This window comes from Marmota monax, unplaced genomic scaffold (genome assembly GCF_021218885.2).
Source record: "Marmota monax isolate L192 unplaced genomic scaffold, Marmota_monax_Labrador192_F-V1.1 WCK01_AAM20220418_F8-fsc00013, whole genome shotgun sequence".
Classification (NCBI taxonomy): Eukaryota; Metazoa; Chordata; class Mammalia; order Rodentia; family Sciuridae; genus Marmota; species Marmota monax.
The window spans coordinates 9,273,275-9,286,200 of record NW_026692202.1 but is presented as its reverse complement, the minus strand read 5'-3'; the positions used below and the strand labels follow the sequence as shown (position 1 = coordinate 9,286,200).

Here is a 12,926-nt window from a genome sequence, read left to right as displayed (position 1 = left end):
AGGTTTTCATTTCCCATAGGCATTAAAAATATTAACATGTACCTTCAAATTTTTTACTTTATTTAGCAAAGTGGAGAAAGAAGATCGCTGAAAATGTCCTGATGGAACACTGAAAAACCTTCCTCCAGTGTCTAATTAAAATCACGCCTATTACTTAATATTTACTGGGCATACACGTGAGCTTCTATTCTTCAGTTTCTCATGTGTGCACAATGTGTATATGTGTACATCTGTGTGTCTATGGGGGTGGAGTACCTATTCCAACAGAATCTAGAGCTGAAGTTTCTTTACAGTCTTCTTGCTTACAAATGACACTCTGTTATCCTATAGAGAATTTTTCTTTCAATGAATAATTCAGACTCAAACTGCATATTGGTAACTATATTTTAAAACAAAAAAAATTCCTCACATAATAAATACATTTTATGCACATTAACTTCAAATTTACTTCAGAAAGCTATTTACAATATAAATAATTATAAATGGGAACACTTTGCAAGATATCATTGACATAGCTAATATTTTCTACTTTACATTCCAAAGTAAAAGTTCAAATTACAGCTTTATACTACAATATCACTAAAAACTATACATTGCAAGATGGTATTTGGAATAGTGGCAATCAGTATCTTCTCACAAATATAATCCTTTTTATAGCATGTCAGTCAAAAACAAACAAAATATTTCATCTTTTTTGAAGTGCCTACTCATATATTTCATTTTTTTGAAATAGTTTCCTTCAGGGGGAAAAAACAGAAAACAAATTACAGTACTTCTAAAATTTTTCCATGCCAATTTCATTTCTTTCAAAATGTAAACACATCAGGACTATTGAGTATAAATTTAACTGTGATTAAATGCCTACCAAATCAGCAAATTGGGATAAACTCCTCCCATATAGGGTTATGAAAGCCAAGTCTCTCATGCAGCAAAATCAAAATTGCAATAAATAAAACTACAAACATTTGGTTTAAAATTATCAATCAGGATTTCTTGTGTGAACCATCATATATATACATGTATATGTAAACATACATGTATATATATGGATATATAGAGAGACACACATATACACACACATAATTGGATATGGCACATTTTGAACACCCAAGGTGATGATAAATAATACTTTTCTCTCTGTGGTGTGTATCATTTCTGCATACAGTTTTAAGCAATAGAACCCTGTATGTGTGTGTGTGTGTGTGTGTTCTTTTTGCTTACAGTCTTAGAAATAGAACTCTGAGCAAACACCTATTTGGAAATGAGAACAATCTCACCTTTTGAGATTAAGCACTACCCGTACAACCTTTGTGCACAAAAAATGAGCACCACACAAAACTTTTCCCCCAAGAACATTTTCTATGTATGATAACTTCTGCATGTGTCCACAGCTGTTTTATCCTCATTTAAAATTTGGAATGATGTTTTATCCACAATATGTTTCACAGTAAGAACTACCCAATAGATTTTGCTTAAACTTAAACCCCTATTCACAAAACCTTGACATTTACATGAAAGTTGAGTCACTTATTTGGAGAACGGCAGGATTTACATTCTTTATTAAGTCATTAAGAAAATAGAATATATGTCTACATCTATGGTTTGAGTGAACTAGGGAGCCAGATCTGGGTATTTTAACTTTTTGCATCAGAAGGACTGTATTAAAGTGTAAGTTATTTCACTAGACAAGGTTAGTGACCCAAAATGGTCAGATATTCAGTTTTCCAAATATCAGCATTCACTCTGTCACTCCCAATTATAACTAGTGCTAATAGATTGCACTGAATAGCTTAGTAATGTCATGCTCTTCAAAGAAAGAGAGAGGAGAGAGCCTTACAATATCAAATCTGTATTCAGAGTGTCTCTTTAGCTATACGACCTTCTATCACACTTATTTTGTCTAGATCTTGGGGGTGGAAGTCTTTCATTGTATTTTAAAATATCTATGCATATTTTCCAAATAATCTTGCATTAGAATCAATCCTCACCTTACATAAAAAGAAAGAAAGCAAGAAAAATGGAGCTTGTCATCCTTTTCTAGAAGATCCCATTAAAGCTCATTTTAAGTGGGATTCTCTGCCCAAAGGCAGCATGTGGCAGCAGGGTGTAGAGAGAATTAAGAACAGTACCCAGTGGAAATATTTTAGCTCTGTGAAATACAATAAGGAAATAGTAAGTGGTTTTTCTGTATAAATGCTGAAGGCAAATCATTTATTGCATCCTGTCTCATTTTGAATGTCACATCAGCACTATTACATCATCTTGTATCAGGCAATTAGAAAATCTAGAACATTAGATTCAACACATTACATCAAAAAGACTCTCGGAGCTGAAGCATATCTAATGTCTGACCTGTAGAGGCTGTGACCTTAATCTTATGCATCCAAAAATAACACATCATATATTCTCAACAATAATTTTAACAGAATTTTCCCCCAAGAAAGATTGGGGAAATACTCATTTATCTCTTTGGTTACTGAGATTTTTTAATTGCTCAAAAACAGGTAAAATGGGCAATAAAGATATTCTTGCTGTCACTATAAAGCATAAGCTTTGAATCATCTAATGAATTGTTTCATACTGTAGCTATATAATTAGAATAGCACGTTTATAAATTCCCCAAAATGATATTTTAAAAAATCCTTCTCTATTTCAATCAAATTTCATGGTTTTCAGCATTGTAGCAAAGTTATAGAAATCAAGGATTAAAACTAAAGCCAATTTAATTTCAATTTTAACTGATTCATTATGGGGAACATATTCATTTTACACCCCATGTTTTTCAGTGACACAGATGACATCTTCCTTATAGGGAAATATGTTCCTACATAGAACAAAATAATGTAGATTACAAACACATTTGTACATATGCATGTCAATAATAAAAAGTTGCCTTGTCAGAAAATGTCAGCTTACTTTGGATCATTTTTATAATAATCATGCCATATTGCAACAAATGAAAGTCATATAATACTATGAGCCTATAAGTTGTTATATGTAATGTAAAAAAACTGCTACTATAAAATTATCTTTCAAGAAATTAAGTAGATGGTTATGTATTTAAAACTGGGCTAATCTACCCCAAAATTCAATCAAAGTGTAATTTAGTTAATTCTGTCTTCCTTTTAAAAAATTGGTCATATAATTTTAAGGAGCATGATTCCTCATGATTACCCCCTATCTGTTCAGTTCATAATTTATTCCTTCCACTAATCAATTATCTTCCATATAAAAATTCAACTGCAATTCCTGTGATGACAATCTTTTCATTAGCATCTGTTCATTTTCCTTGGTTCTTAAGTAGCCATTTCTCCGACAGTATCTGTCCTTGACTCATCTGATAAACCATGTATCTATCCATCAGTAGAATCCATCTGTATAGATTTTCCTTTCCAAAACCTGCCACATTTTCCAGATATTTGTTTCTTTGAAACATGTATCCTACAGAATTCTGCAAAACCTTTAGCATTCCTAAATCCTTATTTCACATGCAAATTAATCATAATCCATTTTAACTATTCCAGGGGCTTCTCAAAATAACTTTCTCGAAATTACTGAATGTTTTTTCTTATATAGCTCTGAATTTAACTTTTATTGTACTTTGAACATTTTTAAAGTGTATATGACAATCACTACTTTTCTCACACTTTTTTTTCATTTACATTGGCCAATGTTGCTGTCATATCCAAGAAATAGTTATATAATTTCATGTAGCCTCTTCTCTCATGTACAAACGACTCAGTATTTGTCTCTCAAATTATTATACAGATTGTCACCAACCAATGGACAGCCAAATAACTGTATTAAATGATGAAAATATAGTTCTAATCCCTGAGTGTCCAATGTCATGTTCTGTTTTCGAACTTATGAGTTCTTTCAGTATATTCCCCTCCTAGAATTTGGCAAGAGTTAAATGCATGAGACTTCTATGAAATATTACCTAGGAAACTTTTCTAATCACTTCTGTCACTTTGCTTTGAATACTAGAGATAAGTGCATTTTTTAAAATCTTACTATATTTCTTCCCTTTAATAAATTTCTACCATCTACATTTTGACTGAATCTAAGAAAAAACCAACTGTAACTATACCTGCACCAGAGAGCCCACATACCTGCTTAAGTCACAAAGCTTCTAGGCCTCTGCATGTGTGCAGAAAAGCCAGAATGATCAGTCCTGAAAACTCACAGCAGAGAGTTAACTACTTCATAATTTCCATTCTGCTGTCTCAATGAACCACAGGATCATGGGACACTGAAACTGCCTTACAGACCAGGACACAAGGCCTCAGGCATGGTGAGGAATGCAATTGTGGTCACAAAATTAAGTTACAGGCGGGCTCAGAACCCAAACCCAGAGATCTCTGCATCTAGTCCACTGGTCTTTCTACTACCCACACAGAGGTGAAGGCAAGTTTACTGTTTTTGTTGTTTACAAATAATAAGGAAAACGAGTATCTGTGCCTATGCCTTCAGTCAGAGTACTTTTCTGGCCCTTTTAACCACTTGTCTATCTGCCTAAGCTTTCATCTTAGATTCTCTCCTGAGGTTTTCCACATGCTGACACATTGGCACATCTGTGCTTTGAAATGCTTTCAAACACTTAGACCGCTGTCATGTAGCACTTCACTGGTTTTCCTCAGTTATTTTGGCACTTATCAGCCTTTTTTCTTGGTGAATTGGTTTGAATTTTTTATTTGGTTGGTTTCATAAGCAAGCCCCAAATATGAGGTTTAACTATTCTGAGCCTTAAGTTGTTTGTTTTGAGATATAATTTCATTCTGCTCTGCCTCTGGCCTTTCCATCTTCACTAAACTACTTCCAATTGAGCACACCACGTTTTTGATGTGCCTCCCTACATCTCAATGCCGTTACTTAGAAAAACCTGTACTGCTATGCCAGCGCAATCCTGGTCCTTGTCTAACTCAAAAGCAAGGTGAAAAATCACCACTTCCTGATTGCTTCTAATGGATACCAGGTGAAAACTCATTCTTGCACTACAGACAGAACCACTTCTCTAATTTATGCCTGAACTAAATGAGCTGACTGGTTTGAAACCACAAAGAAATCAGTTTACAAGATGTATCTCTTTCTTTCTGGTTATTTGGGATTGAAAATTTCTTTCAGAAGCTTGATGTGGTAGAATTAGGGGAATTACCCATTTTGGTATATTTGTGGTGTATATTCTCTAGTTCTACATGTAAAGTAGACACAACAGTTTGTGAATGGTGGTCTGTGGCTATGAGTTTCACTGGATCATCACAATACAGTATTGTCAATTCATCAGCCCTTTGATGTGGTCTATATGCTTACTTGATTTACATGAGTATTTTTCTATTCAAAATGTATCTATTCTGGTTTCCAAATAATTAGAGGGGAAATTTTTGTATTGACTTCAGCTCCATTATCTGTGTATAACCCTGAATGCTATGTTTTCTTTGATTTTGCAGAAACACATGTCAAATACCCAGTAACTTAAATTATCCTCTAACAATCTGTGGCATAGTAAATGCTGGTAATGGGGCATTAAACTATAAATATGCTTCAGAGACCCTTGAAGAAAAAAATATTTTAGAAAAACATCAGCTTCCATTGGTTATTATAACAGATGTTCCCTTGTGTCCTTGTGCTGGATCGGGCTGCATCCTTAGATGGGAAGTTACATCAAAGTGTGAGCCATTACAGCCCAAGGAATAGTTTCTAATGGTTTCACTGTCATATAAGTGCTCCAGGGCATAACCAGTTAATGTGTACGCATGCTTATCAAAATACTGGCGGTGAGAGCCAAAGCAGTTTGGAGAGACAGCAGGATGGTCTCCTGCTGTCTGATGAGGAGACATATCCGAATGTAGATAGTCTTTAGCTAGGATCAAACTGGATTTCGAAATGCGATCAGAATTGGGACTACTTATCCGAGACAGTGCAGTGGGACTGTTGTCATAGTCATTTTCATGGGGGCTCAGCATCTTTCCCTCTCTCTGTTGGAGGTGGTCACATGGTGAAGTATTGGAAAGAGCAGAGCCATGACAAACTTCGCCTGTCGGTGGGGGCTGTTGGTAGTTTGCAAAACAGAGAGAGTGTTTTTTCCCAGCTCCATTAATGGAAGCCAATTGGTCAGGGGGTGCTTTCCGTAGCTGCAATCTGTTCTCTTCTTCTTTAATCATTTGCTGGGTGGCTCTTATCAGAGTTTCAATTTTGCTAGGTTCGTGGGGGCTGCTTTGATACTGTTCAGTACGATATCGATCACCTGATTCACTGGCTGACCCAGGATCTGGAGAACTGACCACACTATCTTCATCCCAATGACCTCGCCCTAGAAATCAGAAAAAGTAAAATAGTAAAAGTAGTCTCAAGACTCACCAATTTTTTTAATTAAGTGTATTTCTTTTCCTATTAAAAGCAAACTTGTATCTTTCATTTTTAATATATGTAACAATATTTGAAACAGACACAGGCCTTCATGCCAGAGCATCAACTTATAGTCCTGGAAGTCATATGTATACCGGATTCGTATAAAATCATCGGATTTTAAGCACAGGTGAAGCTTATAACAATTTTCTTATAAGATAAACCTTGTTCATGGATTGTGAAGGACAATTAGTGAAATAGTAAAGTGTGTTCATATTCATTTATACCCGTTATTGAACCTTCCCAATTGCAAATAATAAAAAGAAGATACATAGAATTTGATTTATGCTGTTTTCTAGAGCAATGGCAATGTTAGATTGATGCTTACAAAATGCTTTGAATTGAGTTTGAGGAGTATAGTAACATAAGCTGAACTATTCTCTAAATGAATCACTGAAAATTGAAAATTAAGATTTAATTAATTTAATTAATAAATTAAAATTAATATTGCTCAATGTATCTGCAATAGGGTTACAGTAAAGACCTACTGATCATTTTTAGACAACTGAAGGTTAAAATGTATATTCATATGTATGTATATATGTATATATATATGCATAGGTAGATATAGATGTAGCTATATCTTGTCTAGATCATACATGAAGGTACTATTTTAACAAACATAGGAGTTAACATCTCAGCTTCAGAGGTCATCATAAGGAAAGTGAAGAATTTTAGATTGCTTCTGGAATAAGGTAAAGAATAAGTAAATATTAGCAATTTTAATAAAAGCCTATTTTAAATCCAAGACAGAGATCTAAGATGGAGGAATAGTGCTTCCAAAATAAATTCCATAAACCAAATTATTTTCAAAAATGTCTAAAGACAATATAAAAAGCAAGAAGAAAATCAGGTAGGGACATCTGAGAACTGTAAGCTGCTAAACACAGCAAAGAAGCCCTAGATTACACTATTCACTGCTTTCCTTCCCTCTTTTTTCCTTATTTTATTTCTAATATTTCCTTCCAGACTATGTAGGTTAAACCAGGATTTTCACTTCACTCCTTTCTTTAACAAGCAATTGCTCTTTGCCCTGGGTTTCCATTACCAGACTACCAAAACGTTCCTTGGTTCAGTACAAGTTGTTTACTCAAAGTAAAAGCAGAAAAATTAAAAAGCAAGAATAGAAACAAAATAACTCATAGAAGGCCTTCAGTGCCTTGAGGTATATGACAGACTTTATGGATGGGGACAACATTGTCTAGTACATTTCTCATCCTAAGGACAAGAAGAGTAATATCAGAGCCTTCAGATCAATCCTAATGTCAATGACTTAATTAAATAGGGCTTTGTTGGGTGTTTTTTATTTTGTTTGTACTGGGGACTGAACCCAGGGGCACTTTACCACTGAACCACTGAAGCCACATCCCCAGCCCTTTTTATTTTTTGAGACAGGTCTCCCTAAGCTGCTTAGGGTCTCTTAAATTGATGAGGCTGGCCTCAAACTTGTGATTCTCCTGTATCAGCCTCCTGAGTATCTGGGATTATAGGTATGTTCCACCATTCCTGGCCAACTTCTTCAAAGATCTTCCTGGAACCAAACTTGGAATGGACAGAGTAAGCTATGCTTAACTAATATACTTTACAATTAACACAGAAAAGCATTACCAACAATCAAAGCTTTAACTAAAATGCTCAACTCCGTGTGTTCATAAAGTTATATAATAATCCAAAGATGAAAATCTCAGTAGTTTCTATCTGGCACTCCATCCTTAATCAAAAGCGGCACTGTGGTTGTCATAATGATGGGAGAAGTTTGGGCAGTTATTGGCACTTAATGTCCAACGAGGATGAACAGCTATATGAATGATAGTTCATAAAACAAAGATCGGTCTCTCCAGCTATCAATAGTGCCCTCACTAAAAAACATTGCTCAAACTGAATGAGCCTATGGACTACTGAAGTCCACTTTTGAAACATAGGGAATCAGAGGAAAATAATACTTGAGAAATTGACATGTATACATACTACAAATTCAATATGCTCAATAACTCCCTTTAACTTGAATTCTATACTTTATGGTTTTTAAAATGGAAATCATTTTTTCCCACAAGTCATAAATATAGTCTTCAAACATTACCAAAATTAATACATTTAACTGAGTAAACTTGGTTTTAAACCTCACTCATGTGAGTTTCTGACATGGCAATCAAAAGAGAAAACATTTGGGTGGGTCACTCCAGTGTCACACCTAACATCTATAAATCTGCCCTGGAGCCTCATGCTGGGCTGGGAAGTCCTTCCCACTGCTCTTACCGTGGATCCTGTGGACCGAAGCGATGTGAGGCATGCTGTTCTCATAGGCTTCTCTGCTCTCGGGGGAGGCCTTGGTCAGGGGCAGGGCTGCGCGAGAGCCCCACCAGGGCTCCCTCCCGGCCTGCGGCGTTCCCAGGAAGTACCTGCCTGCCTCACACCGGCCTCCCTCGCAGGCCTGGGTATGGAAATGCCTCTCCTCCACCAGCCTGGAGTGATCGAGCGTGAAGCCGTAGCAGAGAGCGCTGCGGTCCGAGAACTGCCTGTAGGCGCAGGACGCGTCGTGCTGCGAGCCGGGCCGGTCCGGGTCCAAGAGCTGCGGGGAGGCTGTGTCGGTCAGGGGACTGCCGCCCCACTGGCTGTCGTGGTCGGATTCCGATCTTTCGTTGTGAAATCCCGAATACTGAGACCGAGAAGTGGAGAAGAGCCATTTCAAAAATAAAGTCGTTTAAACAAACAAACAAAAACAGTCTTTGTTTCTGCAAACACCCCTAAGATCTTATTGGCCTGAGTCACTAGCACCGCTGCTGGGCACCACTAACTTGGCATCGCATGATTAGTTTAGTGATGCCTTCATAGAAAATCCTTCTGGCTGCTGAAAGGACATAAAAATAATAACAAACAGCGACTGAAGTCCTTCCTAGGTACTACCCGAAGTGCTTCATGTGAATAATCTCAGGTAGTTCTGGTAACACTTTAATGGCAATATCAGCACCTCACTGTATATACATAGAGGAGCTAAGATCCAAAGAGGGAAAACGATTTGCCCAAAGCCACGGGTTTAGCAGGTAACAGAATCAAAATTCAAACCCAAGTTCTTCATCACTATCCAAATGGCATTGCCACCAAAAAAGAAAAAAAAAAAAATCCCAAGAAGCCTCCATATATTGTTACTCTTCACTTTTCTACATTTCTTAATTAGGAAAAAACAAAATTAAAGTTCAAAGCACCAACGTGCTGAATCTTAGTCTTCATACTAGACTATTTACTCTGAATACTTTGCTGGGTACATGGTAGAGCAGTTAATGCTTACCTAATTTAATTACAATATAACTTTTGAAAAGTCTTGTCCCATATAAACTGGGTTTATTCACTAGGATATGTTTCTTTCTAAAGTGAAACTCCAATACCTAAGGATCATCAAAATAAGAAAACAACCTATGGGTTCCATTGTCCTTATTGAGAATATACAGCCCACCTACTACTAAATTATCTGGAGGTGTTCAAAGAAAAGGTAAAATGCCCTCCAGATCTCCCTAGGAAGTATGCTCCATTTGAAGGCCTTCGTGAACCAATAAAATTGGTAATATAATTCCTTTCAATGTTTGGTTTTCTAATGCCAAACACGATTCTAGGCACGACTTAGAGCTCTCCAGCTGTGATAATAATAGATGCCATTTATTGAGAGCTTACTGTGCCTGGTAATATGCTGATCATTCCATATGCATCACACCATTTAATCCTCCTAACCACTCTAATAGAGCTATTAATTAGCTCTATTTAGTAGATGAGGAAACTACATCTCTGAGAATTTTAATAAGATGCCACAGCCACCCCCTGGTCTAGCTGGTCTCAAAGCCTACACTCCAAACCTCAATTTTACACTTGAGATAAAGCACTGTTGAAGAAAGAGGAGAGGAAAACAGGATCCAATATTAAAGAGACATATAGTTATGGGGCTGAAAGCTTTATAGTTCCTGGAACCAAAATATAAGTCCATTATACATTTTCTTAACCTGGAAGAAAGAGGTATGGATGTATGTGGCATTGCGTGGGGAGAGGGAAAAGCCATAGGCTACACGGTTCTGCCCGCATTACATGCTAATTGAACAAGTTTCAGTATGATGAGGTCTTTGAAGTATAAGGCAAACTCTTCACTTCCTATTAGGCCTATTCTGAGCAGAAGGAAGACCCCTGACTCTTCCCACCTCAATGAGAACAGGCAACTCAGCTGAGAGCTCTTAGGGCTAGAAACATGAGATACATAGGTTCTTCTTGGAATACTCCAAAGCATACTAATGAATATAGCATGCTCAGGACAGAATGCTATACAAATTCCAGGTTAAATATTTCCTCATTACCATTTTTAATTGAAGCTTCTTGAGTTTTAGTTCCCTGTATCACACCTTCCACATACTATCAGCTTTTTTTCCCAGTGAAAACCAGCCTCTTTCTGCAAGATGCCACCTTCACTTTCACAGAAGCAAGAGATGGCACTCTGCCCTCACTAAGTGGGGATCCAAATGCTATACATATGTCCTTTGGTTACTCCACTCATCTGCTTACCTCAGAGAAACTCAACCTTCAGAGCTATTCCAAGCAAGGAGTTGTCCAGGCTCTGCTTGTTTTTATAAAAGTATAAACCAGGCCTATTTCTGAAGCACTCTAGTCAAGACTTTTGAGCCCTTTTGAGAGGGGAAAAAGCTTTCCCTGAGTGTATATGGGAAAGTGCTATTGGCTCAGCAAAGAAGAACATTCTGTCCTTCACTCACAAAGAAAATTCAACATAAGGCAACCTTGGCATACATGAGGTACACATTTCAAGAGTACCCAAAGGAGAATTTGAACGATAAGCCTCTTGTCAATAGCCCAGAAACTACAGGAAGTACACTGCCCTGAGATATTCAAGCAGGCAGAAGTTGGGTGGTTCCGTTAGGTAAGACCTCACATTGCTTTGAAGCTACAGGGGAAAAGCCTAGCAGTCAATTCTTTTTTTAGGAAAATTGTGAACTTGCACCAGGACACACCATCAAAATTCTGATCCACATTTATCCCTTTAAAATGAACTGTACTGGGTGTAAACTTGTTGAAAACTCTTTAACCCCATTATTTGGACTGAAACATTTCAGGTGTTCATTAAATGTTGGAGAAAAGAGGGGAAGACAGCCAATATATACACAGAGAGTGCAGAGTAAAGAATGAATGCTACGTAAGAAGAGTCCCAGTCGGCCTCAAGTCTACTGATGCCATTTACTACATTCAAGCTCTTAGGCAAGTGATTTAGTTTCTTTGAACAGGAAAAAGATTATGATGATACTAACCCATGAAGAACTGAACAAGAGTTAGGGCCATTTAAGGGAAGAGGTATTAGAGACAGGTAGCCATGAGAATTTGTTTCCAGGTCTGCCCCTAGCATAACTTCCAGAGTAGCCTTGGGAAAATTGCTTCATCCTTCTTAACCTTGTCTATAAAATGTTATATTAGGTTAAATTAGACTTTCTCTAACTTTTTTTTAGCTCTAATGTTCTATTTGACACAATAATTATTTTTTCCAGTGTTGAATCATGATTTCTATGTCTGTCCCTCTATTTCACTTATTTAAAGATCATTATTGAGAACTATAACTTAAGTCAGAGAATTTTTATAGTCTTGGTTACAATAAATCTATGATGTAAGTGATAATTTTATTATATTTCCAATTTACCCCCAAGTATCCCATTATGACACAGTTTATTAGGAGTTACATGATATGTTTGGTCAATAAAGTATTACTTTCAAGAGTATGAAGGATACTACTCATAATTCTGAGTATGAAGGATGATAACAGTCATTTGAATCTGAATTTGTTCATACATTCTCCTTTAAAAAGAATTTTTTGTGGGGGGGGGGGGACACTTGGGATTGAACCCAAGGGTGCTTAACCACTGAAAAACACTCCCAGCCCTTTTTATTTTTTATCTTGAGACAAGTGCTTGCTAAGTTGCTGAGGCTGGCTTGAATTTGCCATCCTCCTGCCTCAGCCTCATGAGCCTCTTGTAGTACAGGCATGAACCACCACACCTGGCTTCTTTCAAAATCTTTAAGGTCATCATTAAGATGATTAAGAAGCACAGACTAAGCCACAGGACCCAAACTATCAGCATGACTAGAAGTCAGAAAATATAACAAACTTCCAATTTCTTATAAATTAAAAAATTAAAAGTCAAAAATTAATTACTATGAACCTTTGGATGTAGAGTGAGGGAAGGTTTAACAGACTCTAGAAGGAAAAAAAAAAGAGCTTAGGACATACACAAAACTAGACAAATAACTCTAAGAAAAAAAAGTACATTAAATGCCAGAATATGAATATGTCAGTATTTGGTGGTTCACAGCACTGGCCATAGGGAAGGGTCTCAAAACAAAATCCAAAGTGGTAGCCATTAAAAAATGTCATCTCCATGTGAGTCTAATAAATTTGTTCTTCAGGGACACCAGTGAAAGGAAAGAAGGAAGAGGGAGAGGTGAAGATTCAATAGACATGAAAAATGTAGAGTACAGGACAGGTT

General features: G+C 36.7%; 1 protein-coding gene across 3 annotated transcripts in view; it reads right to left on the bottom strand.

The window, feature by feature from the left end:
• Window positions 1–366: 366 nt before the first annotated feature.
• Sim1 (SIM bHLH transcription factor 1) overlaps window positions 367–12,926 on the bottom strand; it is a 74,880-nt gene continuing 62,320 nt past the window's right edge. For all 3 annotated transcript variants that reach the window (XM_046430786.2, XM_046430765.2, XM_046430776.1), the window contains exons 11-12: window positions 8,662–9,061; window positions 367–6,310 (exon numbers count right to left, since the gene is read on the bottom strand). In XM_046430786.2, the coding sequence (XP_046286742.1) occupies window positions 5,580–6,310; window positions 8,662–9,061 (1,131 nt within the window). In that variant the 3' untranslated portion in view covers window positions 367–5,579. The remainder of the gene's footprint in view (window positions 6,311–8,661; window positions 9,062–12,926) is intronic.